The sequence below is a fragment of the Leptonychotes weddellii genome, chromosome 6 (assembly GCF_054177405.1).
Source record: "Leptonychotes weddellii isolate Sample4059 chromosome 6, ASM5417740v2, whole genome shotgun sequence".
In the NCBI taxonomy this organism is placed as follows: Eukaryota; Metazoa; Chordata; class Mammalia; order Carnivora; family Phocidae; genus Leptonychotes; species Leptonychotes weddellii.
The window spans coordinates 105,199,714-105,225,104 of NC_138374.1; the positions used below are offsets into that span (position 1 = coordinate 105,199,714).

General features: G+C 46.9%; 1 protein-coding gene across 1 annotated transcript; it reads left to right on the top strand.

Annotated features, from left to right (window-relative positions):
* The first annotated feature begins 794 nt into the window (after positions 1–794).
* Positions 795–12,590, top strand: NEK2 (NIMA related kinase 2). Its single transcript, XM_081824833.1, has 8 exons — positions 795–1,004; positions 1,894–2,111; positions 2,406–2,646; positions 4,966–5,048; positions 5,746–5,872; positions 6,765–6,981; positions 8,430–8,555; positions 11,746–12,590. Exons 1-8 carry the CDS (start codon positions 909–911, stop codon positions 11,970–11,972), a joined length of 1,335 nt encoding a protein of 444 aa, XP_081680959.1. The 5' UTR covers positions 795–908; the 3' UTR covers positions 11,973–12,590.
* The last annotated feature ends 12,801 nt before the right edge of the window (positions 12,591–25,391 follow it).

Sequence of the window (25,391 nt, forward strand, 5' to 3'; positions counted from 1 at the left end):
CTATGCTGAGGTTTTGCATACATCCTGTGCATGTTAAACAGGACTCTAAATGTAGTGTTCAAAAATATAGTCTCTCTATGATGACTACACCCTAAAGTCATGTGTAAGCTTTAAATCATTTCTATGAGTATCCGCTGTTTCCAAACTGATTCTTCTCTTCCTGGCTGTTGGACCTAAAGCAACTAATCTAACTCTTCTGTGCTTCTGTTTCCTCATGGGAAAGAACACCAATTCCTGCATTATAGGTTTGTGTTGAGGAATAAATGAGACAACACATGTAAAGTGCTTGGCACAGTCCCCAACCATGGTCTGCACTCGTTCACGCTTTAGTAGAGGTTCTGTACTTTGCATCCCAGCACTCAGCTCCCAGCACCTCTTCAGTGACCCCGCCAAGGCTCAGCGTTCAGGAACCTAAGAGGAGGGCGTGTGCAGAAGAGAGTGGGTATTGTGAGGGGTCAGAGTGCAAAGGTCAGAAGGTAGCTGGTGGCGGCAGCGTGCAAAGAAACCCAAGGAGAGGTCTCCGGACTTCGATTACCTTGGCGACCTCAGCGGGAGGGACAGACTTGCGGAGACCCGCCTACACCCGCTTTCTATCCCCCGCCTCCTTTTGGTTTAGCTCCACCCCTTTCTCCCGACGAGGGCGCGGGGCGGGGCGGGGGAGGGGAGGCCGACGCCGACAGCGACGCCGACGCGGTTGCCTAGCGATACGCCTTTCCCAAGATGCCTAGGATGTTGTGTTCTTTCAACCAATCAGAGAGGCGAAGCGACTTCACCGCGGGCCAATAGGCTGCCAGGACAGGGCCCGCGTCGGTTAAACCGGGCTGGAGACTGGAGCGGCTAGATAGGTAGTGTGGCTCGCAGTCCGAGCCGGCGGAGCGACCTGCAGGAGACCTGCGGCGGGCCGCGCCATGCCCACTCGGGCGGAGGACTACGAGGTGCTGTACACCATTGGCACGGGCTCCTATGGCCGCTGCCAGAAGATCCGGAGGAAGAGCGACGGCAAGGTGAGCGCGGGCCACCTCCCTGTCTCCGCCCCTGCAGCGGTTACGCCCGCCTGCAGCGAGCGTCCTCGACCCCTGGGATGGCGGGGGAGCGAGAGGCCTGGGGCTGTGGGTCTCCAAGGCGGGGTGCCTGGAAGAAGAGTTCGACTCTTCCAGGTCTGTGTCTGCCCTGGGTCGCTCAAGAGCTGGGAGACTGCGTCTTTTGAGATCTCTCTCTATATTTTTTCCTTTCTCTTCCCTTTTCCTCCTTTTTCCTGCTTTGACTTGCTAAGGGCCTCCCATTAGTGACAGGTAGCTGAGTCTTGAGGTCTTTTCAGAGTAGAGTAGTCGTCTTGGACATGGGAAAGAGGCAGGGCCAGCAGAACCTGGAGATTTTGTCGTGCAGTCAGAACTCATTTAAAATACCCATTCTTCGGATTATTGGATTCTTATTTCCCAGTTGTGTGGGTAGATCTTATACAGGAAGAAACAATGGAGAGGAAACTGCCTGACTGCTGATGGAGGGATCTTTACAAGATCTCTACAAGGTCTCTCACCCTGGAAAAGTTTGACTGGTTGGAATGATTAGGAACTTTGACTACCTCTGCTCCAGCTTTGACCAAAGTACCTTCTACCAACCTGCCACAAAGCAACTGAGGGTAGGGTGTTGGAGGAGGCCTAATGTGCCTCATCCCCCTCTCTCCCATTGCATCACTTACTGCTTGAAATTTAGGGCAAAGTTATGGAAATAGACGCAGGGGTTCCTAAGTTCATTGAACTAGATTAGATGATAATGACCGTGTGAGCTATTTAATAGAGAAGTGACTTTTAAAAAATTTTTTAATTTTAGAATGTTCATTCTTTGTCTTTGAGTACAATGAGTTCATTCATACCTTGGAAATTCTTACTTCAGATATTAGTTTGGAAAGAACTTGACTATGGCTCCATGACAGAAGTTGAGAAACAGATGCTTGTTTCTGAAGTGAATTTACTTCGTGAACTGAAACATCCAAACATTGTCCGTTACTATGATCGAATTATTGACCGAACCAACACAACACTGTACATTGTAATGGAATATTGCGAAGGAGGGGACCTGGCTAGCGTAATTACAAAGGGAACAAAGGAAAGGTAAATTAATCTTTTAAACTTAAGCTGAGAATGGGCCAAGTTTCATTTCTGTTAAGCATCCTGTTGTAGGATTGGGGATCAAGTACTTAGTAATGTGGGAGATTGTACTTGTATTTGTTTAGTGGATCCTCAGTACTTTAGAAAATCCCTGGTGAATCAACACCCATATCTCATATTGAAAATAAGAGTTTATTTCCCTATTTGTACACTTTGAAAACTAGATACTTCACATTATCCCATCTTTTTAACGGTTTTGTTCAGAAGTTATATGCTGTATAACTGCTTTGGTTTCAGACAATACTTAGATGAAGAGTTTGTTCTTCGAGTGATGACTCAGTTGACTCTGGCCCTAAAGGAATGTCACAGACGAAGCGATGGTGGCCATACCGTGCTGCATCGGGATCTGAAACCAGCCAACGTTTTTCTGGATGGCAAGCAAAACGTTAAGCTTGGGGACTTTGGGCTAGCTAGAATATTAAACCATGATACGAGTTTTGCAAAAACATTTGTTGGCACACCCTATTACATGTCTCCTGTAAGTACTTCAGAATTTAGATACTTTTTAAACATCCTAATGCTAAGCATTCAAATGCAGGAAAATTGAGGTTTTGTTCATTTGTTTGCTTAGTAATATACAATAGCCAAGAATTAATAATGGTGCTCATTTTAAATTTACATTTTTCCAGATGGATCATCAAACTGTTAAATTCCTCTATATGAGCAATTAAAGTGAAGCTTTTTTTTTTTTTTTTAAGATTTATTTATTTATTTGAGAGAGCGAGCATGCAAGTGCATGAGTGGAGGGAGGGGCGGAGGGAGAGGGAGAGAATCTCAAGCAGATTCCCAGCTGAGTGCAGAGCTCAACTCAGAGCTCAATCCCAGGACCCTGAGATGATGACCCGAGCTGAAACCAAGAGTCAGACCCTTAACCGACTGAGCCACCCAGGCGCCCCTAAAGAGAAGCTTTTATTGAATGACTTTCATGTGCCAAGTGCTGGGATTACAAAGATGAAATGGGTTTTGTCTCTGGCCTCAAGAGCAACATTTCCCAAAGTGCCATGGGTCCTGTACACCAGCTTGGACTTATTTGGAGGGTTTGTTTAAAATGCAGAGTCCTGGGCCCCAAACCCGGTTCTTGCACTCTGCTTCCCTCCACCCCCCTTCCACTTTTCATTTTGGACTCTGCCTTTTAACAGACTCTCTAGATGATTCTTGTGCATGCAGATTCAGATCTCACTTCAGAGAACATGTTTTTAAAGTGTTAGCTCCGTGTACTTGTGTGTTTTTTTTGTTGCCTTTTCTGGCAATGGAGCTGAAGCCCACCCACCTTATGTATCCCTTCCCTCTGTTGCTGGATATTTTGTTTCCAACATTTCTTACCCTTCTAAGGAGCCCTGCTCTGCATGCCTTTGTGTGAATTGTTCTTTCTTCCTTTTTGGTTATTTCCTTGGCATGTGGCTCTCAGAACAAAATTGCCAGAGAAAAGGATATGAACTGTTTATGACTCTCTAGATATTACCTGGTGGCTCTTTTTTTTTTTTTTTTAAAGATTTTATTTATTTATTTGACAGAGACACAACGAGAGAGGGAACACAAGCAGAGGGAGTGGGAGAGGGAGAAGCAGGCTCCCCGCTGAGCAGGGAGCCCGATGCGGGGCTCGATCCCAGGACCCTGGGACCATGACCTGAGCCGAAGGCAGACGCTCAACAACTGAGCCCCCCAGGCGCCCCTACCTGGTGGCTCTTGAAAAGCTTGCAGCAGTATGTGCTCTCATCGATGTGTTGTATATGAAATCTGAGCAGATCAAGATGGAGATTTATTCACTTTTTTTTTTAGCCGTTCATAAACATTTCCAGGATTTTCCAAATCTTTTTGAGTTATTTTCACCAATCTGACTATAGTCTAAAACTTTGCAAATTAACAGTTTTTTTGACTAAGATTAGACATTGCCAGAACTGTGTCATTTTCTCAGTGTATCAGATTCCAAATAGAAAAGCCTTTAACATAAAGGAAAATTATCCAGAAGTGGTTCTTGGAAAATTTTGAAACCTGTGCAATTCTTTTGTTCCTTTTCCCTCCTGCTCTTGTAATCAGATCAGTGCATCCCTCCCTAATGCATTAATTGTCAGGAAGTGGTATCAGACTCACCTGCTGGGAGTTTAAAACACTAAGAAGCTTCCTGAAGGTTTTGGTACTTGATTCTGTGCCCTCTTGAGAATAAGAACTATGGTAGACTCTTACTGTATGTGTGGGAGACAGGCAAATGATTAAACTAGAAAATGAGAATCGTAGTTGATACTGTGATTTATATATACTGTGGACTAAGGGGAAAATATATAAATGGATAATTCAATTAGCCATTTTATGTCTATATCACTTAAATGTGGGCCAGATATATGTTTTGGTTATTCTGAAATTTTCTCTGGTTCTTTTAAAATGGAGTTTCTAGATTATGAATGCCTTGAGGGTAGAGGTTTGAATTATCAGCACCTGATCTCTTGTAACACAATAACATTTGTGAATGAAAAATAAGTGATTGATTTATATGGGACAAAGTATATTAGGATAAGATCATTACCTTTTCTCCATTATAAATTTGAAGATAAAATACAAAGTACTATCTTTTGTTATTATGATACAAGATCTGACATAAACTGAATGAGCCTTTTGCATTTGATATTTTTGTTACAGATATAAAATATTTATAATATAAAATTTTTTCCTTTTTTTTTTTGCTCTGGGTCAATATTACCAAACTTAAAATTTCCATTTTTGTCTCACGTCATTTTGTAAGTTTTAAAACAATATAAACTTTTAACTCTTCTTACATTTTTACCCTTTTCTCCCCCCTTAGGAACAAATGAATCGCATGTCCTACAATGAGAAATCAGATATCTGGTCACTAGGTTGTTTGCTGTATGAATTGTGTGCATTAATGTAAGTATGATGAAGACAGATTTCTGGTCTGAAGTTTACAGTCACAGAGGCTTGTCACCTTTCACTGGGTTCAGCTTTTTGAGCGTCCATATGTATTCAAGTCTGAAAGACTCATACCTTGGGTTAAAATTAAGATAGATGGGCAGGTTAAAAAATTATTTGCAAATTAGAACCAGCCCTGAGGCTGGTTCACACTTTTAACCTGGCTAGATGCATCCCTTGCTAGACTAATGCTTAGCTCAAGGGGAGAGCACATAGGTCAGGCCTATGGAAATGAAACAGAAATCTAGGGGAGAGGTCTGGGGGTCTGGAGAACAAGAAAGAGCTCCCATTCTTTTCCTTTTTTTTTTTCCCTTCTAAACTATAGAGCAGTGTTCTCAGCCAGGGAGTGGGGAAACAGTTTTGCCCTCCATGGGACATTTGATAATGTCTGGAGACATTTTTGGATGTCACAGCTAGGGACAGCTACTGGCATCTCATGAATAGAGGCCAGCAATACTGCAAAACATAGTAGGATGCATAGGACAGCCCCCCTAACAAACATATGACCCTAGATGTCTAATGCCAAGGTTGGGCAACTTAGCTGAGGAGGACAATCCCAGAAGAAGCATATATACAAATTGGAGCTTAAACTGTGCTTTTGATTTGGTTCCTATTCCGTATTTTCATTTTTACATTAAAAACATTTCTCCCCCAGGCCTCCATTTACAGCTTTCAACCAGAAAGAACTAGCTGGGAAGATTAGAGAAGGCAAATTCAGGCGAATTCCCTATCGTTACTCTGATGAATTGAATGACATTATTACAAGGATGTTAAATTTAAAGGTAAAGAGTATAAGATTATATTGTCTGTTTCTATCTCTCAATTACATTGTGGAGTAGTATAGTTTCTCTCTTGGAGCATGGAGACTGAAGAAGCATTAGCTGTATTTCCTTAACTAAATCTACTCTGTTAACGCGAGTGAAAACATGTAAATTTGGCAAATTGTGCCTCCTTGCTGGCCTACCTTCTGTGCTCTCTTTATGTCTCCTCCCCCTCTCTGCCCTGCTAACAGATGGTAGCAAAGCAAGATTGCAGAAAAGCTCCAAATCCTTAGTTCCCTTGTCTACCTCAGTGTGGCAGGTGGCAAGGGAAGGGGCCACAAATGACTTCATTACCCTGTTTCTCTCTCCAAATGAGAGATTAGAGACCAGAGATGGGGTTGGGGAGGGCTGGCTAGAAAGAATCGAGGGGAAATAAAGAGATTAGGTGGAAAAAATCTGGCCATGGGATGGGGAGGGAGATGTCCTAGGGTCAGGTTGATGTAAAGCAGGAGTTCAATGCTGTGGAATTACAAAGAAGGATAATGGTGACCTAACAGGACTGAAGGTCAGTGAGAGGATCTCACTTAAAGTAGTAGTAGAGATGCAAGGGCGGGGCGTGCCTTAGAGCAGACCTAACAGTGCCACCAAGCAGCAGCTCAGGAATTGAACTTTTTTTAGAAAGGCTAAGGGGGAACAAAGGTAAGCTCACATCTACATTACCTTGTGGACCCAGAACCTCATGGGTTAATAAAGCCCCCAGTGAACTTAACCTTACCAGGTGTTTTAAGACCCATCCATAAAGGAGTCCTTCCTTTCGTCTTGGAAATGTATGCCGTTTTTCATGGACCTGCTCTTTTAGGATGAGTATCGTGTTATGAAATCTGACTATAACACTGAACATTTTTTCCCCCAGGATTACCACCGACCTTCTGTTGAAGAAATTCTTGAGAATCCTTTGATAGCAGACTTGGTTGCAGAAGAGCAAAGAAGAAATCCCGAGAGAAGAGGGCGTCGATCAGAACCAGAGAAGTTGCAGGACTCCAGCCCTGTCTTGGGAGAGCTGAAACTAAAGGAACTGCAGCTACAGGAGCGAGAGCGAGCCCTCAAAGCTCGAGAAGAAAGGCTGGAGCGTAAGTCCAAATGGGGGCAGAGCTCCAGAGAGCTCTGGAGGGTTCTTTTGATGTGTGTGAACTGTTTGAAAGGAGTATTTGACACGTGTGTGTTCTACTAGAACATTCTTCCAAATACTTGAGAAACCAAAGTACGTCTTGTAAAATAGTAAATGAAGCGTGCTGGCACCTTCCTGCTGAGACTCCTTTTCTGAGCTCGGTCGCTCTGACCGTTGGTTGCTGACGGAGATGACCCTAACGCAGTAGCCGTTACACGTTCCTGCGGAGCTACTTTTTCTTTCCCTTCCTTCATAGGTTTATACCCTAATTTTTTTCCCCATTGTAAAAGAGGGTTTTCGCATTTGCTGCCCTCCGTAATAAAAGCCATCACTTTCAATTTCTGCTGTGACTGATCCAGCACAGTCCAGGTGTAAAATCCTGTCGCGTGGGGGACTTGATACATTCGGGCAACTCAGTAGAGCGCAAGGTGTTCTGGGTCCGTAAAACATTCTGATGAGGATTAACTGATCAGGTGCTAATGAGTTCTTGATGTTGAAAGTCGTCTACTCGCCTCAAGTACGAGCCGCTACCCAGGTTTTCGCCCGATGCAGCGTAGTAACAGCCGTGAGGCTTCTTGTCAACATTAAGGGACGAGGGAGGGAATTACGACCGTCTCCTGCCACCCTCGCGGGTCACCGGATTTTGCTTCTGCAGCTTCATGCCCAGTGCAGACTATAGATACGTTTCTGTTTAAATGAACTTACAAGCATCCAACGCATTCGTCTGTTTTTACTTCCTGATGACGGTCGTTCCTCATGACGGTCATATAATGCCTTGAGATACGCTTTCTGCGGAAGTATAACCTGTGCTTACCCAGAAACCTTTTCTTGATGCTTCTGTCAAAAGATTTTGTAAAACAAACAATCCTTTTATTAAAACTTTCCCCAGTGTTCTGTAGTTTCTTACAGCAACTGAAATCTGAACTTTCTGAATTCTGGGCCATGGATTAAAAAATGGCCTTTGTTGCTAATCTAAAGAAGTACCTTCTAACTGAGTTGTGGTTTTTTTCTCTTCACCCAGAAGAAGAAGGAGGGTTTGTTCTGTGCGGTCCGGTAATGCCCAGAAAACGGACCGTTGCCCATTCTCAGTAGAGAGCAGAGATGACTTTAGTTGTTTATTTTCCCAAATGAGTTCCTCTCAGACAACATGACCAAAGGTTGATACTAACTTCGTGTTTGAGCTTAAACCGGTCCTTATGAGAAAGCCTAAGACAGCACGCGCCACACACTGAAGTGCTGAATTAAAACCTAGCACAACAGGTTGCCCGGGGTTTCTGGTAAGAAAACTTACCCAGCGCCAGTGAGGTGCGCTGGTCTTAGTGATGAGAAGCGGCGCGATGACCAATTGTGAACTGTCTTCTACCCACAGCCTCTGCTTAACATCGTTCTTGTCCCCTTGCCTTTTTAAAGAGAAGGAACGGGAGCTTTGTGTTCGGGAGAGACTGGCAGAGGACAAGCTGGCTAGGGCAGAAAGTCTGTTGAAGAATTACAGCCTCCTGAAGGAGCAGAAGTTCCTGTGTCTGGCGAGCGGTCCAGGTATGAGAATCGGCTCCGCCAACAGAAGCCCCACAGAGGAAGGAAGGACACCAGTATTGGTGCCGTGGGGCTTTGGTAGCCCTTTTAATTGATGAAATTTCCCATTTTAAGTTGGAGTTCATTGACTACACACATTTCAATGGAAATAATGATTCTGTGATAGCAGTGATTTACTTCATGGGTTCATAGACTTGAGGCAATGAGTCGTCATGATTTCGTCTTCAATTTTATTTACCTCATCAAACTGCGTGTTTTTTGATACTTGTTTTTAAAAGTTAGGACATTCTTAAAAATATTGTGCATTTCAGATTTTTCTCTCGGTATGTTATCAAAACTCGACATTTCTCTCCATTTTGAAGCAGAAATCCCAGCATTTTACTCCTGCCACGTGAGCAGATCATACGTGCCACCTTCTTTACAGAAAGTATGGCTTATGAGGGGTGATAAACCGACCGTAGAATAAGCCATCACTTTTGGATCTTTGCTAAGACCCCTTCACATTGAAACGTGTGTTTGTCGAAATTCGGTTGGTTGGTATCTCCGTGCGCTGTTTGTGTTCCTCGCGCTCCTCCGTGTCGTGTGCAGACAGGGCCCTGCCTCTGTGGGCCCTGTGCCCCCGCTGTGCTCTGAGAGTCGCAGCTGGGGTGCACGGGCCTTCTCCAGTCCACAGATACTCTCCATCCAGCTTAATCTACTCTTGAAGATGATAGAAAATGCACAGCGCTAAACCTCTTTTCTCTAAATTTCTTTTATGACACAAATTATTATTATTATTATTTTTTTAAAGATTTTATTTATTTGACAGAGAGAGACACAGCGAGAGAGGGAACACAAGCAGGGGGAGTGGGGGAGAGAGAGAAGCAGGCTTCCCGCGGAGCAGGGAGCCCGATGCGGGGCTCGATCCCAGGACCCTGGGATCATGACCTGAGCCGAAGTCAGACACTTAACGACTGAGCCACCCAGGCGCCCCGACACAAATTATTTTTTATAGAGTGTTTTTGTTGCTTTTAAAAATTGTGTATCTGAAGTTTCCAGTGAAACTTAGGCAGAGTTCTTACGGCCCCTCCCGCCACGGAGGGCAGCACGGGTGAAGACTGTCCTTTCCATCTGGAATTGAGAGAGAATCCGGTCACTTCAGTGAGCATGGCAGCGTTTTGTATCTGGAACAGACCAAAAAACCTACTTAAATTAGTTTGATGGTTATAACAACATTAGAGAGCTAAGTGATGGAAGTAAATGAAACAAGAATTATATAAAACTTGGGCGTCATCTCTTTGGAAATATCGTTTTTCTCAATATTGCTACCTGCCATTTCAGTATTTTTAGAATGTTTATTCCAGCTTTTCTCTTTATGCCACCCACAAAGACAAAATAGGCTGAAATTATGATCACTGTGGTAGAGCGAGGAGACATTTTTATCTGGGTGAGATTCACGCATCAAACCCGTTGTCCAGAATTCTCGAAGGTCCTGCCGGGTCTGCTCCTCCGGGGAAAGAGCTTATTTACTTCTTGCCCTGAGAGTCTTCGAACAAAGGCTGAAAAGAGCTAGAGCAGGATGATGTGTTTCAGTATAGGATACAGAAATAGGTGTATAGAGAGAGAGAGAGAGAGAGAGAGAGGTGTGTCTACCTCGATGCGAGTCATGGCGAACACTTAAAATGAGCTGTAGGAATCAAGGACCCCCCCCCCCCCGCCGGGGCTAGGAGCTACTTGACGGCAGCGAGCACTGAAAGCACTGAGCACATCAGTCATAAACAACAAAGCAGGGACGAGTGGGTGCCCTTGTGCACTCAGGACAGTTGGAAATAGCCTCTCCCTGCCCTCGGGCTATAAAATTCAGATCAGAGTAAAATGTGATACATCAAAATCATCCCAGTCAGCAGCAGCGTCTCTGTAAATGCTCCTAGTCTATTTAATGGAATGTGAACTCATGTTCTACTTAGTGAAATACGAATTCTTTTTCTAAACACTTCTTTCTTCTAAAACTACCACATTCGTCAGATTTACAGTGTACGTTGTCAGTTTATAAAGACAGATATTTGTGATAATAAAGGTGGACATCTCTGAAACAGTAGAATCAAGGTCCAAAAGCCACTGAGTCTGCTTTGCAGCTGGAACAGGCACGATGTATGAAGTGGGAAGTCCCAGGACAATTGGAAGGCAGCACTTCTCTCTGCAGCCTGCCCCGACCCCGGCCCCGACCCCGACCCCAGGGCCTTTCCATTTCTTGGGCCTCGAGCATCTCCTCCAGAGAGACACCTGGCTTCTCACTTCCTCCCTTGCATCAAGTCTCTGCTCAAAAGTCACCTTATTATGCAGCTTTCACCCCTGCAAACACCACCTAGCCCTTCTGTCTCCCTCTCTCATTGTTATTTCCCCCCCTTATCACCTCAAATATTCCTCCTATGTGCTTGTTTACTTGTTTATGGTCTGTCTCCTCCTACGAAAATGGGACCTTTGTTTGGTCCACAATGTCCCATACAAAGAGCTCAGTAAATATTTGAACATAGTTCCTTTAAATGAACACAAAGGAAAAATAGAAGGTTTCTGGAATTCAAAACTGCAAGTCCCCAACCCCCAGATAGTTCCGTCAGTAGCTAATGGTGTAGCCACTTCAAGTACATTTTTCTTCATGTAAAAAACACAATTCACATTTTTCACTACACCATTAACTTGAATTACCGTTTCCATGCTGTATTTGCCTAGGTTCTTTTTGAAACAAGTTTCTGCTCAATTAAGCTGCTTTGAAATAAGTGTTCTTGAGTATTTAACCAAAACGATAGGTGTTCTCTGTAAAAAAAAAAAAAAAAAAAAAGAGCTTCTGCTTCCTTACTTTTGTGGAAGTTATGTGTTCTAGGTAGAATAGCACTTGCTTTCAAGAATAGAGATAAATCATATTGATTTCCAGAAGTTTTACATTGTGGCCTGTAATCCTCAATGCACTTAACCTTGAAAGAAGAGTTGGTTGTTAAGAGACTACGTTCCTTGGCACATTCCAGAATTGTTTTTCGATGCTGTGGGTTAAAAAATGAATTGATTTCTTCCAGCATCATGCCCCTAACCTCCTATCCCAGAGAAAATCACGCAGGTCCCCAGATTTCAAATGTGAACTGAAAGAATAAATATTTTTGAGAAGTCTGATAAATATGGAGGAGTTGAACTTAAAACCCTTTCTCTTTTCTTTCTAAAGAACTTTTCGATCTTCCATCCTCAATAATTAAGAAGAAAGTTCATTTCAGTGGGGAAAGTAAAGAGAACGTCATGAGGAGTGAGAATTCTGAGAGTCTGCTCACCTCCAAATCCAAGTGCAAAGACCTGAAGAAAAGGCTTCATGCTGCTCAGCTCCGTGCTCAAGCGTTGTCAGATATTGAAAAAAATTACCAACTGAAAAGCAGACAGATTCTGGGCATGCGCTAGCCTAGCAGAGAGCCCCAGAGCTGTGTACAGTGTTTAGCCTTGCCTACCCTTTAAAGATTGATATTCAACTGCTGTCGCTCTACATACTTGGTTCTATGAGCCATGCCTTTCTGTATAGTGAGCAAGATATTTTGGAATTGCTTTGGTTGTTCTGCAACAATTGTACGAAATGTCCACACCTTTAATTTTTCTTTCTTTATAGAAAGAATGACGTTTTCTTGGTTGGTTGGGCTTTTAATCCTGTGTGTGATTACTACTGGAACATGAAACATGACATTCTAAATGTTGGGGGAAAATAATGTTAGGAAAAAAGTACCCAGGTATAGCACTTAGAAGGTTTAAACGACTGAGTGGCATTCTTACAGTTGTGGTGCCCAGATGTAAGGTTTTAAATGTTCTTGAGCTTAGAGAACCTAGTTGGGTACAAATCGGCCACGAATACTGTGACCTCTTGCTTTTAAGTGTCCCGTTGGTCTGCGTGGAAATCTGTCACCTTTTGTGAAATTCATCACTGTGATGTCTATATTCTTCCTTTTTATTCTATTTAAGAGTGTTTCAGCTGGCTGTCATTTACCACCTGTTTCTCACTAAATAAAAGCATTGTTTAGTTTTCCTATATTTATGTCTCTTGCATTTGTTGATCTCTTAGTTCAGGGCGTCTGTGTGTGTGGTTCATGGGCACTAGCAGGCAGAGGAGAGAACTCCCGTCTGGCAGGCACTCACAAGCGCTGTGATGGTATTTTACTCTCCATCTCATTAATCCGTCTAAGCCAGTCCTGAACTAGGGGCCACTTTGCCCCCCAGCGGACATTTGGCAATCTTTGGAGACAGAAATTGTAATAGTTGCAGGGAGGGCACTTCTTGCATCTAGTGGGCAGAGGCCAGGGGCGCTGCTAAATGTCCTATGATGCACAGGACCACGCCCACCACAAAATATCTATTAATAGTGCCATTCCTTTTTCTTTCTTTCTTTCTTTTTTTTTTTTTTAAATAGTGCTACTCTTGAGAAATCTGATCCAGGCTAAAACTTGTTGGAACATACCCAACCCTTGAGGGAAACTTAGTTTTGATGGATTCTTTTTTTACGTGTCGGACTTAATATGAATCAGCAGGGCTTGCTGTGCCCTGCACAGTTTGTGATGTTTTCCTAGCACTGCTAATCTTTTCGGCTTCATGAAATAAGACCAAATTATGAAGGGTTAATAATAAATGGGAATATTAGCTCTTTTATTGCTGGTTTATTACACAGTTGATAATGCAGTTCCATCAAAGACAAATGATATTATCGAAACAATCAGGAACTAGTTTCCATGGCTTTAGGGTATGCCCACAGATTAAGCCGAATCAGACCACTTTGATATAAATGTTGAATATAATTTGCAGGGCCCAGTGCAAAATAAAAACGTAAGGCTCTTTGACCAAAAAGCAGGAAATAGATACCATCAAAAGCACATGAAAAGCCTTGTCCTTTCTTCCAAGGTCTCTCTGCTTATGGTGTTGTTATTTAATGTTTAAAGTAAAGAAAACATTATAAATGATTAGCATGAAGTTTAGCACTCTTTTATATTGTGCCATGGCAGTTTTTTTTTTTTAAGATTTTATTTATTTATTTGACAGAGAGATAGCACAAGTAAGCAGAGAGACAGACAGAGGGAGAAGGAGAAGCAGGCTCCCTGCAGAGCAGGGAGCCCGACGTGGGGCTCGATCCCAGGACCCTGGGATCATGACCTGAGCCGAAGGCAGACGCTTAATGACTGAGCCACCCAGGCACCCCAGTGCCATGGCAGTTTTAAATGCAAATAGCAGATTTAGTGCATGTGTAAAATCATTGACCTATAATTTGTATTTTGTGGCTCATCTGGGAGGGTGCCTCAAGCTGAGCATAAGGGACACACACAGATCCCTGTGACTGGTGTCTGGGGACCCCTGGCTGGGTGCTTGCCCCGTTTGTTGTCCCTCCAGCCTCCTGTCGTCCCTCCTGCTTAATGTCAGGTTGGAGCAGCCCAGCCAGGCATGTTCCCCTCAGGCCCGCTGCCCCAACGTACGGCAGACAGGTCATTCCTAAGCATCCTTACACCTCCAAGCTGGGATTTTCTTTGTACCTGGATAAGGGTTACTGTATCGCCCCTATCAAGGCCTCCAGGGGGTCGCCCACCAGCCATGCTGTGGAGCTGCCAGCCCAGGAGGGGAGAAAGGTACTGGGGGGGCAGTTTCCGTCATGCCCCGCCCTGCGATGCCTCAGGCCACAGGTCCCCACCTCTCCCTTGCCCACGTGCAGGCCTTCTGGGAGCAGAATGTGGCAGTGGGCATGAGGGCACAGGCAGGGAGGGGAAGCTGGAGGGGGCCTGGTGCCCTAGGGAGTGGGGGAGCTGGGAGCGGGAGGCAGGCCCTCGCACGATCTGAGGCTCTAAACCCCTATAGGTGCCATTGTCCCATCAGACTTGACTTTAAAAAAACATACATCCAAAGATACAATTATTCAAACTTTCCAGATTGCAAGCACAGAGCTTTAAACCCCGGGTCCCGGGCCCTTCTGAGGGGCCTGTGTCTGCACCGGTCTCACACTCATGAAATCGGCCCTTTCTTTAGGAAACTCCCTTCCTACCTTAGGAAAACAATTTTCTTTTCATTTTTAAGTCTGTGATGAGTTCTCCCCACTGCAGACTCCACCTTCACTTTCATTCCTTCTTCCTTCAATCAACAATTATTGGGGACCATCGGTAAGCCAGGCATGGGTTTCAGGTGCTGAAGATACAGTAATGGAGAAATCCTGAAATCCTTGCCCTGCTGGAGATTCCATTCAAATGGGGCCAGAGAGTAAACAAGCACATACTGGGTGTGCTAGCGCTAAGGAGCAGAATGACGCAGAAAAGGGGCGCAGAGAGACCCGGGGTGTGATTTTAGAAGAGGTAGTCATTAGTGTGTAGGATGAGGAGGAGGCTGACTGTAGGTTAGGGTTTAGGTGGGGCTGGGGGAGAAAAGGGCGAGTTTTGAGTGACGCAGGGGGGAGAGGGCAAGAACACGCCAGGAGGGAGGGGCAGCTGAGCACAACTGGGAATCGCAATAGGACAGAACTTGAAAATGGGCACTTGGAAATTAAGCACAGACATTTTAACCTGCTGGTGCATCCCCTGTCCCACTCTAAAGCTAATAAAACCTTGCCTCCTGCTCACCTCTAAAGCTGGGAGCGTCTGGGAGTATTTGGGCAATGACAGCCGATTAGAAGGGGCTCTCTGCTGGCGGGAAGGGGAGAGTCCTCCCGGGTGTTTCTCTGGCAACTCTAAGACCCTTCTAAGATGCTGTGCTGGACACCAGTCACACACTCACCATTACAGACGTTACGTATTCCAACAATGAGCTCTATCGAGCACAGTCTGCTTTGGAAAAAAGGGTCCTTGGATTTGAGGGACATTCAGTCGCTGTTGTGAGGCAGCAGGCCACAAGGTGGCGCCACGGTCCCGTTGGACCAGTCGTCCCGCACTGTCCCGCAGCCTTCGCAGTTGGTCGTTATTGAGAGATTACTTGGCAGGCTTCGGTTAAATGTCTTATTCCTATTATTTCACCCGATCCTCACAACCCACCCCCCACCCCACCCCCGAGAAATAGGCATCATCAGCGTCACATTCGCACGGGGAAGCTGAAGCTCAGAGATCTCAGCGGGGAAGAGGCACAGCTGGTTTCTGAACTGTTTTTGACTCCAAAGCTCATGTTCTTGATTATAACCCTCCACTGCCTGCCTGCACAAGACAGCAAAAGGTCAGTTTTGTCCCCAAACCATCTAGTTTCCCATAATGATGGTAACCGTCCCTGGGCTTTACCCACAACATTTGCATGACGAAGGAAGGGGGTGGGAATGGAACTGGCATGGTTAGGGTCCGGTGGCCTTCCAGATCTGTGTGCTAGGACAGACAGCTTAGTGTTGGGGGACAGAGGCTGAGAGGTGGCTTTCAGGTGACCCCAGTAGGACCCCAGGCCGAATGGCTTTAGACTAGTTGCCTTACCCCCTTTCCCCAGCATCTTCCATTCCTCCTCCTGGCGCCCCATTTCCTGGAAAGCCCAGCCTAGATGCCCAGCGTCCTCTGCTGCACTCCGGCCCGCCCTCCCCTGAGGTATCTTATGTTTCCAGGTGACCTTCCTCCTTCCAGGACAAAGTCCATTCCTCTAGGCCGCCTGGATCCCTCAAAGACTGGAGGGAAGTCTGCCCCCTACAATGAACTGAGGATGAATGTAAAAGGTGACACAAGGCAGCCGTTTAAAAAAGAATGAGGAGACTTTCTGTGTCCCATCAAGAGAGAGGATGCTTGTTCATCGTGACTGGGTGGCTGGGAAAATAGGGATCCATCTTGGATGGATGGCTTTCACAGCGAGGAGGATGAGGAGAGCAGCCCTCCCAGGTGGACGCGCATGCGGATGGCTAGCTGATGGAGTCTGGGGGTGTGAGGCCGGCCTTCCCCAGCACCCTGGCTCACTCTGCCCCCTCCCCCAAAAGGCTGGGACCAGTAGGGCACCCTTGCTTACTTCACCGAGGCTCCTCTCCTACATTTCTGAGGCCACAACTGCGGCAACTCTGTAAAAAATTCTCACAGTACGGAAGTATATATAGTAAAAATTAAGCAGTAAAAGTTCTGTCACCCATAACTCTACTTTCTCTCTTTCTTTCCAGAAGTAGCTGTTAATAGTTTGGTGTTTGAGGTTTCTTTCAAGACCTCTTTCAAGCCCTTTCAAGACCTTTTGTGTGTGTGTGTGTACAGGGGCTATTGGGGTGGGATATCTCTGCGTATGGGGGTCTGTGGGGTGTGTGTGTGTGCGTGTATGCATATGACTATGTGTATTTAAAACACACAAATTGGATCTTAATACATACACTGCTTTTTCATTTGCTTTTTTCAATTAAAAATATTTTTTTTCTTGTTGGTACATATAAATTCCTTCATTCTTAAATAGCTGCCTTGTGTCATCTTCTGCATTCATCCTAAATTCATTCTAGGAGGGCAGGCTCACTTTGAGTCTTTGAGGGTACCAGCTTGCCTGGAGCCCCCAACAATATGGGGAACACACAGCATCTGCCTTAAGATCGTAGGGCCTTGGGGGCGAGGCAGGCACACAGCACTGAAACAGTCACACACTCCCACAAAGCAGTTTGCCTCCTCCATCCACAGAATCACTGGCCCCAGCTCTGCCCTCAAGAAGCTTCATGGTCAGTTAACTGGGGGAAATAGTGGACATAGCATCAACAAGCCTACACACTAGCATCTGGCTGCTGGGCAAATCCCCATGATGCCTGGTGGAGAGTTCTAGGTCCCAGGACAGATCAATATGAATCTCTCCTCTGCTCCCTCTCAGCACAGTGTTGGCCCACCTGCCCCGAGAGCCACGTCCACGTGCTTCCTACAGGTGCGCAACTCTGAACACCAAGAGCCGAGACACCGGACTTAGTACTCAGCCGCTGCCCTCAGCTTGCGCCTCGAACCTCTCTGAGGTTCATTTTCCTCCTCCGGAAAAAAGAGCCTGTGATCCTGGTGAAGATTAAGTGGGACGAACTGTAGTCAGGGACCTAGACCTGTATCTGCCTGTGAGTTTCTTCCACCTGGCTTCAGACAAGATTGAGAGTGGCTTATAAAGAAAAGATGGGTTTTAAATAAAATGCACATATGAAAAGTCAGGGGGAAGCGTGGAGGCAGGAATGAGCCGCTCGTGGGGATCACGCACAATTACACACTTACCATTGTTGGGCCACAAATTTGACTTGAAGCTTCCCAGCGGCCAAAGCAAAAAGGGGGAAGTGCTTAGTTACCCCCTATAGGCCCGTAAGACACAGGCAGGTGCCTGCTTGCTCAGGAAGTGTAGAGCTGTCCGGGCACTGGGTGACAGGAGCTCTCACACCCTAACAGAGAGGAGGACCCTCCTCGGTGACATCTCGGCGGTGGCACGTGCAACACCGAGGCCCCGAGCGCTTCCTCGGGTCCCCGACTCCACGCAGACCGCTGGCATCCCGCACGCCCACACCGGCCAAAGCTACCGGAACCCGGGGAGCAGTCGGTGTGTTTGTCTCTTTCACCATTCTGCATCTTTGCCTCTTTCTTTTCTCACCCCTATGTTTGCAGAGTAAACCTTGGGGAGGATTGGGATCGTTACAGTAAGTACAGGGAGAGAAAGAAAGTCACCATTCAGCTTGTGACATGTGTCGGGCCAAGATTGCTGAGGTCCCATGAATATCAAGACCCAGGACCTGAGGACCAGATCACAGGGCCCGACGTCAGGCAAGGACAGAAAGCGCCCAGGATGCGACAGGAGCAATTCTGCCGCTCAGACCTGCATGGGGCCTGCGACTCACCTGCACATCTTAGCAAGCTCCCAGGTGATCCTGATGCTGAGGGCCGGGGACCGCTCTCTGGTCGCACAGGTGAGAGGGATAGCAAGGCTTCAGCCCGAAGAGCTCCGCCGTCCTGGGCCAGGGAATTATGGGAGGAAGATGGGCCCACATCTGGGACGTGAGTAGCCAGACTCATGGGTTCGGGCCTTCCAGCTCCAGGATGCAGTCCCTGAGTGAGGAGGCAAGCTGAATAGACTGAGGGGTAAGGCAAAAGCTGAGGGTCCTTTGTGCCCTGATGCCCACTGAGAATTCTGGTAGTGGAAGAGTTGAGGGCCGGGGGAAGCCAGTCTGGCTTATGGACCAGGCAGATGGCCACCTAGAATGGAGAGCCACGCGAGGGTCAGCTAAGGACCCACCACGACCCTGAGCAATGGCATGAGGATTACTAGTCACATTACTAAGGGAACTGGGAAAGCCGAAATGGCTCATTGGTGTTGAACTTTGAATTCGCTGAATATTTACCCAAACCAGTCAATTAATTAGCCTATTGAATGTTTCTCTCACTGCCCTACCAGGTGGAATTTGTGACAATATTAGATTCATTACAGGAAACCGAAGCCACAATTTTGCTCATCTGGGCAGAGTGTGTACATTTGTTATTGTAGCAGCAAGACAAAGATAATCTGTAATGCTGCCCATTAAATTATCTGTAGGGCCATTTCCAAGAACTCATACACAGGCAGCTTCCTCGTGGGATCAGCAGAGACACGGGGACACAGGGCTGAGGCTGCAGAACTGGGAAGGGGTGAGGGTTCCATTGGAGGCACCCTGGGAAGGTGAATTTTGAGCAGAAGTCAGAAAGAGAGGAGATACCCAAATTGGCAGAGAGGGGGCAGGGAAGGGTATGAGAAGGTTTGGGTTTTTTTTTTTTCTTTAAGATTTTATTTATTTGCCAGCAAGAGAGAGAGCAAGCACAAGCAGGGGGAGCGACAGGCAGAGGGAGAAGCAGGCTCCCCTCTGAGCAGGGAGCCAGGTGTGGGACTCGATCCCAGGACCCTGGATTCATGACCCGAACCAAAGACAGACACCTGACGGACTGAGCCACCCAGGCGTGCCGGGTATGACGAGGTTTAAGCAAAGCCTGGGAGAAGGCCTCGTTCATTTGTCCAAGAGTCTTTTCTTAAGCTCTTGTTGTATGCCGGTCACTGAGCCAGGAGCTGGGAATTCAGAAAGGCATTCCATGCCTCATGTGGCTCATTCTCCAAGGAGAGGATGAAAGCAGGACAAGGCTTCCCTCCTACCCTCCACATGGAGAGTGGAGTGTTCAAAATGCTCCTGCTAATCCCCTTGCTGCCCCCTCTCCTCTGCCCTTCACCCTTGGAAAGTGTGGGGTATGGATGGGGGATGGGGGCAAGACCCATGCGGCATATCCCCTCCCCTATTCAGATTTATCCTGGGAAGAAGGGAGTAGCCATTTTTTGTATTTAGAAAGACGTTCCCCAGGTGACATGCCCCCACCCCCACCCCTACCACACACACACACACACACACACACACACACACACACACAGGCTGATGTGTCTAGAGCCCGAAGTTCAAGCTGGGGCATGAGTTCAGGTGGCCTCAGCTGCTGGGAGCAGGAAGACAACTCGGAAGACCTGTAAAACCTCTTGTAATGGATTCGGGTTTATTATCATATTTTGCAGAATTTTCCAGTGGCAAATTCACTTTCATGGAGTGTAGCCCCTCGTTCTATAGTGTGGACCCTGGGAGGTCAGAGAAGAGAGCCAGCCTGTGGTCACGCAGAGCCAGGACTCACGGGGCCCCTGTCAGCCGGTCCTGTTCTCAATCACTCTGTGCAAGACTTCGCTAAGGCTCCCGGCTGTTCTCCAGCACAAAGGAAAGGATTAATTATTAATTTTTATAACAACCCAGAAACTGATATCTGTGAACCACGAGCCCCGACGCTGCTTTTCCAACATCCAGCCACTTAATCATGGTTTCAGCTGGGTCAGCATAACAGTCTCGTAACCTCAGAAGAACGCCGCAAAGGCCTTTACTGGCCTCTCCTGAGGGCGAAGACCAAGTTCACGGGGAGCGGTGATGGCATGGGAGCTGACAATGCTCTCTAAGAAACCGAGATGGCCTCCCCACGTGTCTGAGCCAGACCTCGTCACAGTCCCTTTCCTGGAATGAATGGTCTCTTACCCTTGTGTTACTGAGCTGTGGATTCCAAAGCACTTTCACAAATACCACCTCAGGTGACCCCCAAAAGATGCTATCACTGCATTGGGTGGATATGTTTCTCCTGAAGAAGATAAAGATTCAGAAGTGAGTCACCTAGGGTCACACAGACCCGAGGACTTCTGTCCTCGGCACCACCCACCTAGAGGAAACTGTGGCTGGGCCGGCCATCAATCTATCTATCTATATCTATCTATCTATCTATCTATCTATCTATCTATCTATCTATCTATCTATATCTATCTACCTATCATCTATCTATCTATCTATTTAAGATTTTATTGATTTATTTGAGAGAAAGAGAGAGAGCACAGCATAGGGAGCCGCAAAGGGAGAGGGAGAAGCAGACTCTCCGCTGAGCAGGGACCCCACCCGGGGCTCAGTCCCAGGACCCTGAGATCATGACCTGAGCCGAAGGCAAACGCTTCACAGACTGAGCCACCCAGGCGCCCCTGGGCCATCCTTTTAATGCAAGGGTGTTAATTACGGTCCTTAAGTCTGTTTGGGGGGGCTGTCCATGAATCCTCTGGAAGTGTTGGCAGCATTGGGGGCATTTTTCTGAAGGTCCAGTTTTGTTTTGTTTTTTTCACTAGACAGACCCCAAACAGAATCACTGCTTTCAAATAAGCAGCGAAAACCCCTCTGTGCCCCTGCCTGCGGCCATTGCCATCTGATGGAGCCCGCTCTTGCTGGGCCCTGGGGTTTGCCAGATAGTCATGGCCGGGAGCTGAGATCAGGGGTTTGCTGCCCTTGAATGGAAGGCTGTCCATGCAGCAAACACCAGGCCAGAAGATTTGTATGCAAAAGGTCCCATTTACAACAGCAACACCAAGAAGTAAAGTATACAGGAAATGCACAGTGCTCATAAAAATTTTACCAAGCTACTCTGCGGGGCATTAAATATATGGTAAAACATCACATCGAGAACTCTATGGTAAAATACCATTTGCCCAAATTTGTAAGTTTGATGCAATTCTAATAAAAATATCTAAGGTTTGTAAAATCTGACACCAGGCGTTTGCATGGAACAATTCAGCTGGAAGAATAAATGGATGAATAGTGTTACAAAATTGCTGGGGAGAAAAGAACAGAGTGGATCTGTACTCCCAGATATTAAGATACATTGTATATATTGTACACCTGAAACAAATGTAATGGTGCATATTCAGTATACTGAAATTAAAATAAAAAACTTAATCAATAAATAAAACACACTATAAAGTTTCAGTGATAAAAACAAGGAGGAACAAAACAAGGACAGGCAGCTCAATGGAGAAGAAGAAACCCAGGAAGAGATCTTATATATAAAAGGAAATCAGTAGTATATGATGAATGTGATGAACTAGATCCCTACCTCATCCCATGTACCAGGTTAAATCCAAAATTTGTGTCTTTATAATAAGAAGGAGATATAGTTCCTGCCTGTAGCATAATGAGGGGTTATGCGAGGTAATGTGTATAAAGTTCTTAGCCTCGTGTCCAGTTCATAGTACCTACCTGATAACTAATAGCTGGTATTATTATTAGTGTTACGATTAATCTAGATGGGGTGTAATTCAAATGTATAAAGACAAAATCATAACATTACTGAAAGTTCAAGCAAATATCTGATCTCAAAGTGGGAATGGTTTCTGGGGAAGCAGAGGGAGAAGCCAGCAAAGGTGGGATATGCCAAGAGCCTTAGAATGTTCTTACTCCGTGACCCAGAAATTGCACTTGTAGGAGGTTTATCCTAAGTATGTACTCAGATAAATGTGCAAAGATGGCTATTAAATATTTTTTTTTTAAGATTTTATTTATTTATTTGACAGAGAGAGAGACACAGCGAGAGAGGGAACACAAGCAGGGGGAGTGGGAGAGGGAGAAGCAGACTTCCCGCGGAGCAGAGAGCCCGATGCCGGGCTCCATCCCAGGACCTGGAATCATGACCTGAGCCAAAGGCAGACGCTTAATGACTGAGCCACCCAGGCGCCCCTAAATATTTTTATAAAAACAAAAAGTAGGAACAACCTAAATGTCAAAAAGGAACGGTTAAAAAAAAAGAAGAAAGCTTTCTGTTGAAATATACAATGGTCTGCTAGGCAGCCATTAAAAAACTAAAAATCATGTCAATGAACACGAATCGACTGATTTGGGGAAATGCTTAGGTTAGAATGCTAACCATGACCCAAAGTACATATATAGTATGATATCTCCAACACCAAAATATACACCAAAACAGTTATCTCTGTTTGGTGGGAATAATGTGAGGGTTTTTTTTTGCAAATTCATTATATGAAACCTGCTTCTTTTATGATTCTACCAAATATCATAGGGTTTTTTTTTTTACCATCTATTTCACAATTAAAAAAATTAGTCACTGCCAGATAATTTGTGCTTTTAAAAGTTCTCTATTGAACAGAGATTTTACAAAAAATACTTTTCCATCCTTGCCTCTCAAACTGGGGTGTGTTTGGGATTTTTGCCAATTGGCCATCACAAGAACATGTTCACAACTCACTTGAATGATCTTCCTCTAGGCATTACCTTTTTCTTTCTTTTTTAAGATTTTATTTTTAAGTAATCTCTCTACCCAACGTGAAGCGCGATCTCACAGGCCCCAAGATCAAGAGTCCCGCGCCCGGTGCTCTACCGACTGAGCCAGCCAGATGCCCCGAGTCGTTAACTTTCATGGTGAAAGAAATCCAAACAAATTATGGGAGAAATACAAGATGTTTATAATTTCTGTTTTGAGCTGGAGCGGGAGGCCACACGGCACGGACCCCCCCCCCCCCCCGGGTGGCGGCCACTTAGAGCAGGTCCCGTCCACGACCTCGGTCGTCTTTCAGAGACGGTGCCCTGGAGGCTTGAGAGAAGGTAAAGCTTGTCGCCACCCGCGGGGCCGGAGGTGGCCCACCGTGTGCCGGGCGTCCCGAAGAGTTCAAAGTCTCAGGTGTCACAAGTCCCCGGAGCCAAAGATTTCCCTCAGGTGGAGACTCGCTTCCCAGAAGCCTCCAAAACAAACAGCGATAAGCAAATGAGACGCGAGGAGCGGGCAGGCAGCCAGCTTGGGGCTGGAGGCCAGGCTGGGGTGGCGTGAGCCCAGAAGAGACCAAGGGCTCTCACCACACTGGCCTGTCGGGGCAGCTCCTGCCCGAGCAAGCCATGCTCCCTCGGGCCACCGATCCTTCGGGAACACAGCCCGCCCCGGGGGTGGGGGGCGGAGCCGGCTGAGACTGGGGGGCGGGCGGGGCTCGCGGGAATCCGGGAAGCTGGGGAGCCGACACCCAGGGGCCAAGCCTCGCCGCGTAACCCATGCTTTCTGGGTCACTGAGTCCATGGACTTTAGCCCCTGGCCAGGAGAGCAGGCTCGCAGCTCAGGTGCACGTGCGGCCGTGAACTTCCCACAAGCACGTCCCTGTTCTCACTGCTGTCCTTGCCTTGGTTTCATTTAAGAGATGCCTGGACTGAGCGACTGAGGACAGCCTTGGGGGGTGGGGGGCAGTGGTGGGCAGGCCACGGAACAGCCAGCATTTATGGGGCTTGTACTCTCCGTCAGACCTGGGGCGGGCTGTATACATGTAGTCGTTCATCATCATGCCTGGATTATCTCCATTTTACAGATGAGGAAACTGAGGCTCCGACATGATCAGTGAGACAGAGGACGGTCACACTGCTCGTGGATTGCTAGCCCGCGGTGGAGGGATTCACCCAGAGAAATCTGTGAATTTCTTGAGCCAGGTTCTCTCCACTGTCCCGGGCCCTAGTCATTAGGGAACCCCAGCCCCCCACCCTGAGCCTGCCCCTGCGGCACTCCAGGCCCGTTCGGAGGCCCACAGGCTGCCCTGGTGACCCCTGCCTGCCTTCCTGGATCAAGTCCTGGGGACCCTGCTGAGCGTCCCCTCTATGGGGGGAGCAGTCACTCCCCCTCTGGCCCTGGGCGTAGCTGGTGGGTGGACTGCTGGCTTCCCGGCTTCCTCCTCCAACACCGGCTCACAGACCCTCCTTCCCCGGGCTGCTTTTCCTCTAGGAAGTGAGACAAGCAATCACCAGCATAGCAAGCATGAAGTTACAAAGGTTCTAGAACCGAACGAACTGAGCTCATACCACCGTCCCTGGTGGGTGGTCCCGGACTCACTCTGAGAAGGTAAGTGGAAACCCAGGTGATCCTGAGCCCTGCTTTTATTTCTGAGCGTTGTGTTTGTTAAGAGCCTGGCCCAGTTCTGCACCTGTGTCTCCCCCTCCTCCCAGGGCTTTCAGCCTGTTCTCCAGTCACCAGGGATGGTGACGGCAGAAGGAGGCCTCTCCCTCCGTCAGATGGACTGTTTACTTCTCTGGGATTTTCAATTCCATCCTCCCCCTCCCCCTCCCACCCCTCACCCCACAGAGGCCAAAATTGGGGCATTTTCTTTTATGACTAACTTTGGACTTATAGAAAATGGGGATCAATGTTGGTGGTCTTAGCATTCCTCTCTTCCAGGCAGTCACAGTGCAATGCCTTACCAGAGGCTTGTTCACAAGCCCAGGCTTCTGGAAGGGGCTGCGACCAGCTGACCCTCAGGCATGGGGACCCTGCACGCACTGTGATGCTTTCAGGCCTAAGCTCACCTCCATCTTATCAGAAGGGAGGTGAGTGAAGCCCCACAGCCCCAACTTGTAGACTCCCCAGGTGGGGAGGTTGTCATCCAAAGACTTGATGAGGTCCCATCAACTAGCCACACAGCTTCCCCATGGAGATCGGCTCCATGTGTCTGGTCTTCCTGAGACAGGAAAGTCGCCTAGGTTGCTCTGCTTCATAGTCTTTGACCTTAGTGTTAACAATTCCCTGACTTATTTGCCCTGGAGGTGGGGGCTGTCCCAAGAACCACCTGCACGACGGAATC

Bases quoted from the DNA above. Each gene is read 5' to 3' on its own strand.
- NEK2 (XM_081824833.1), top strand. From the start codon at position 909: ATGCCCACTCGGGCGGAGGACTACGAGGTGCTGTACACCATTGGCACG. The intron at 2,647-4,965 runs GTAAGTACTTCA...CTCCCCCCTTAG, and splicing joins CACCCTATTACATGTCTCCT to GAACAAATGAATCGCATGTC. The intron at 5,049-5,745 runs GTAAGTATGATG...TTTCTCCCCCAG, and splicing joins TATGAATTGTGTGCATTAAT to GCCTCCATTTACAGCTTTCA.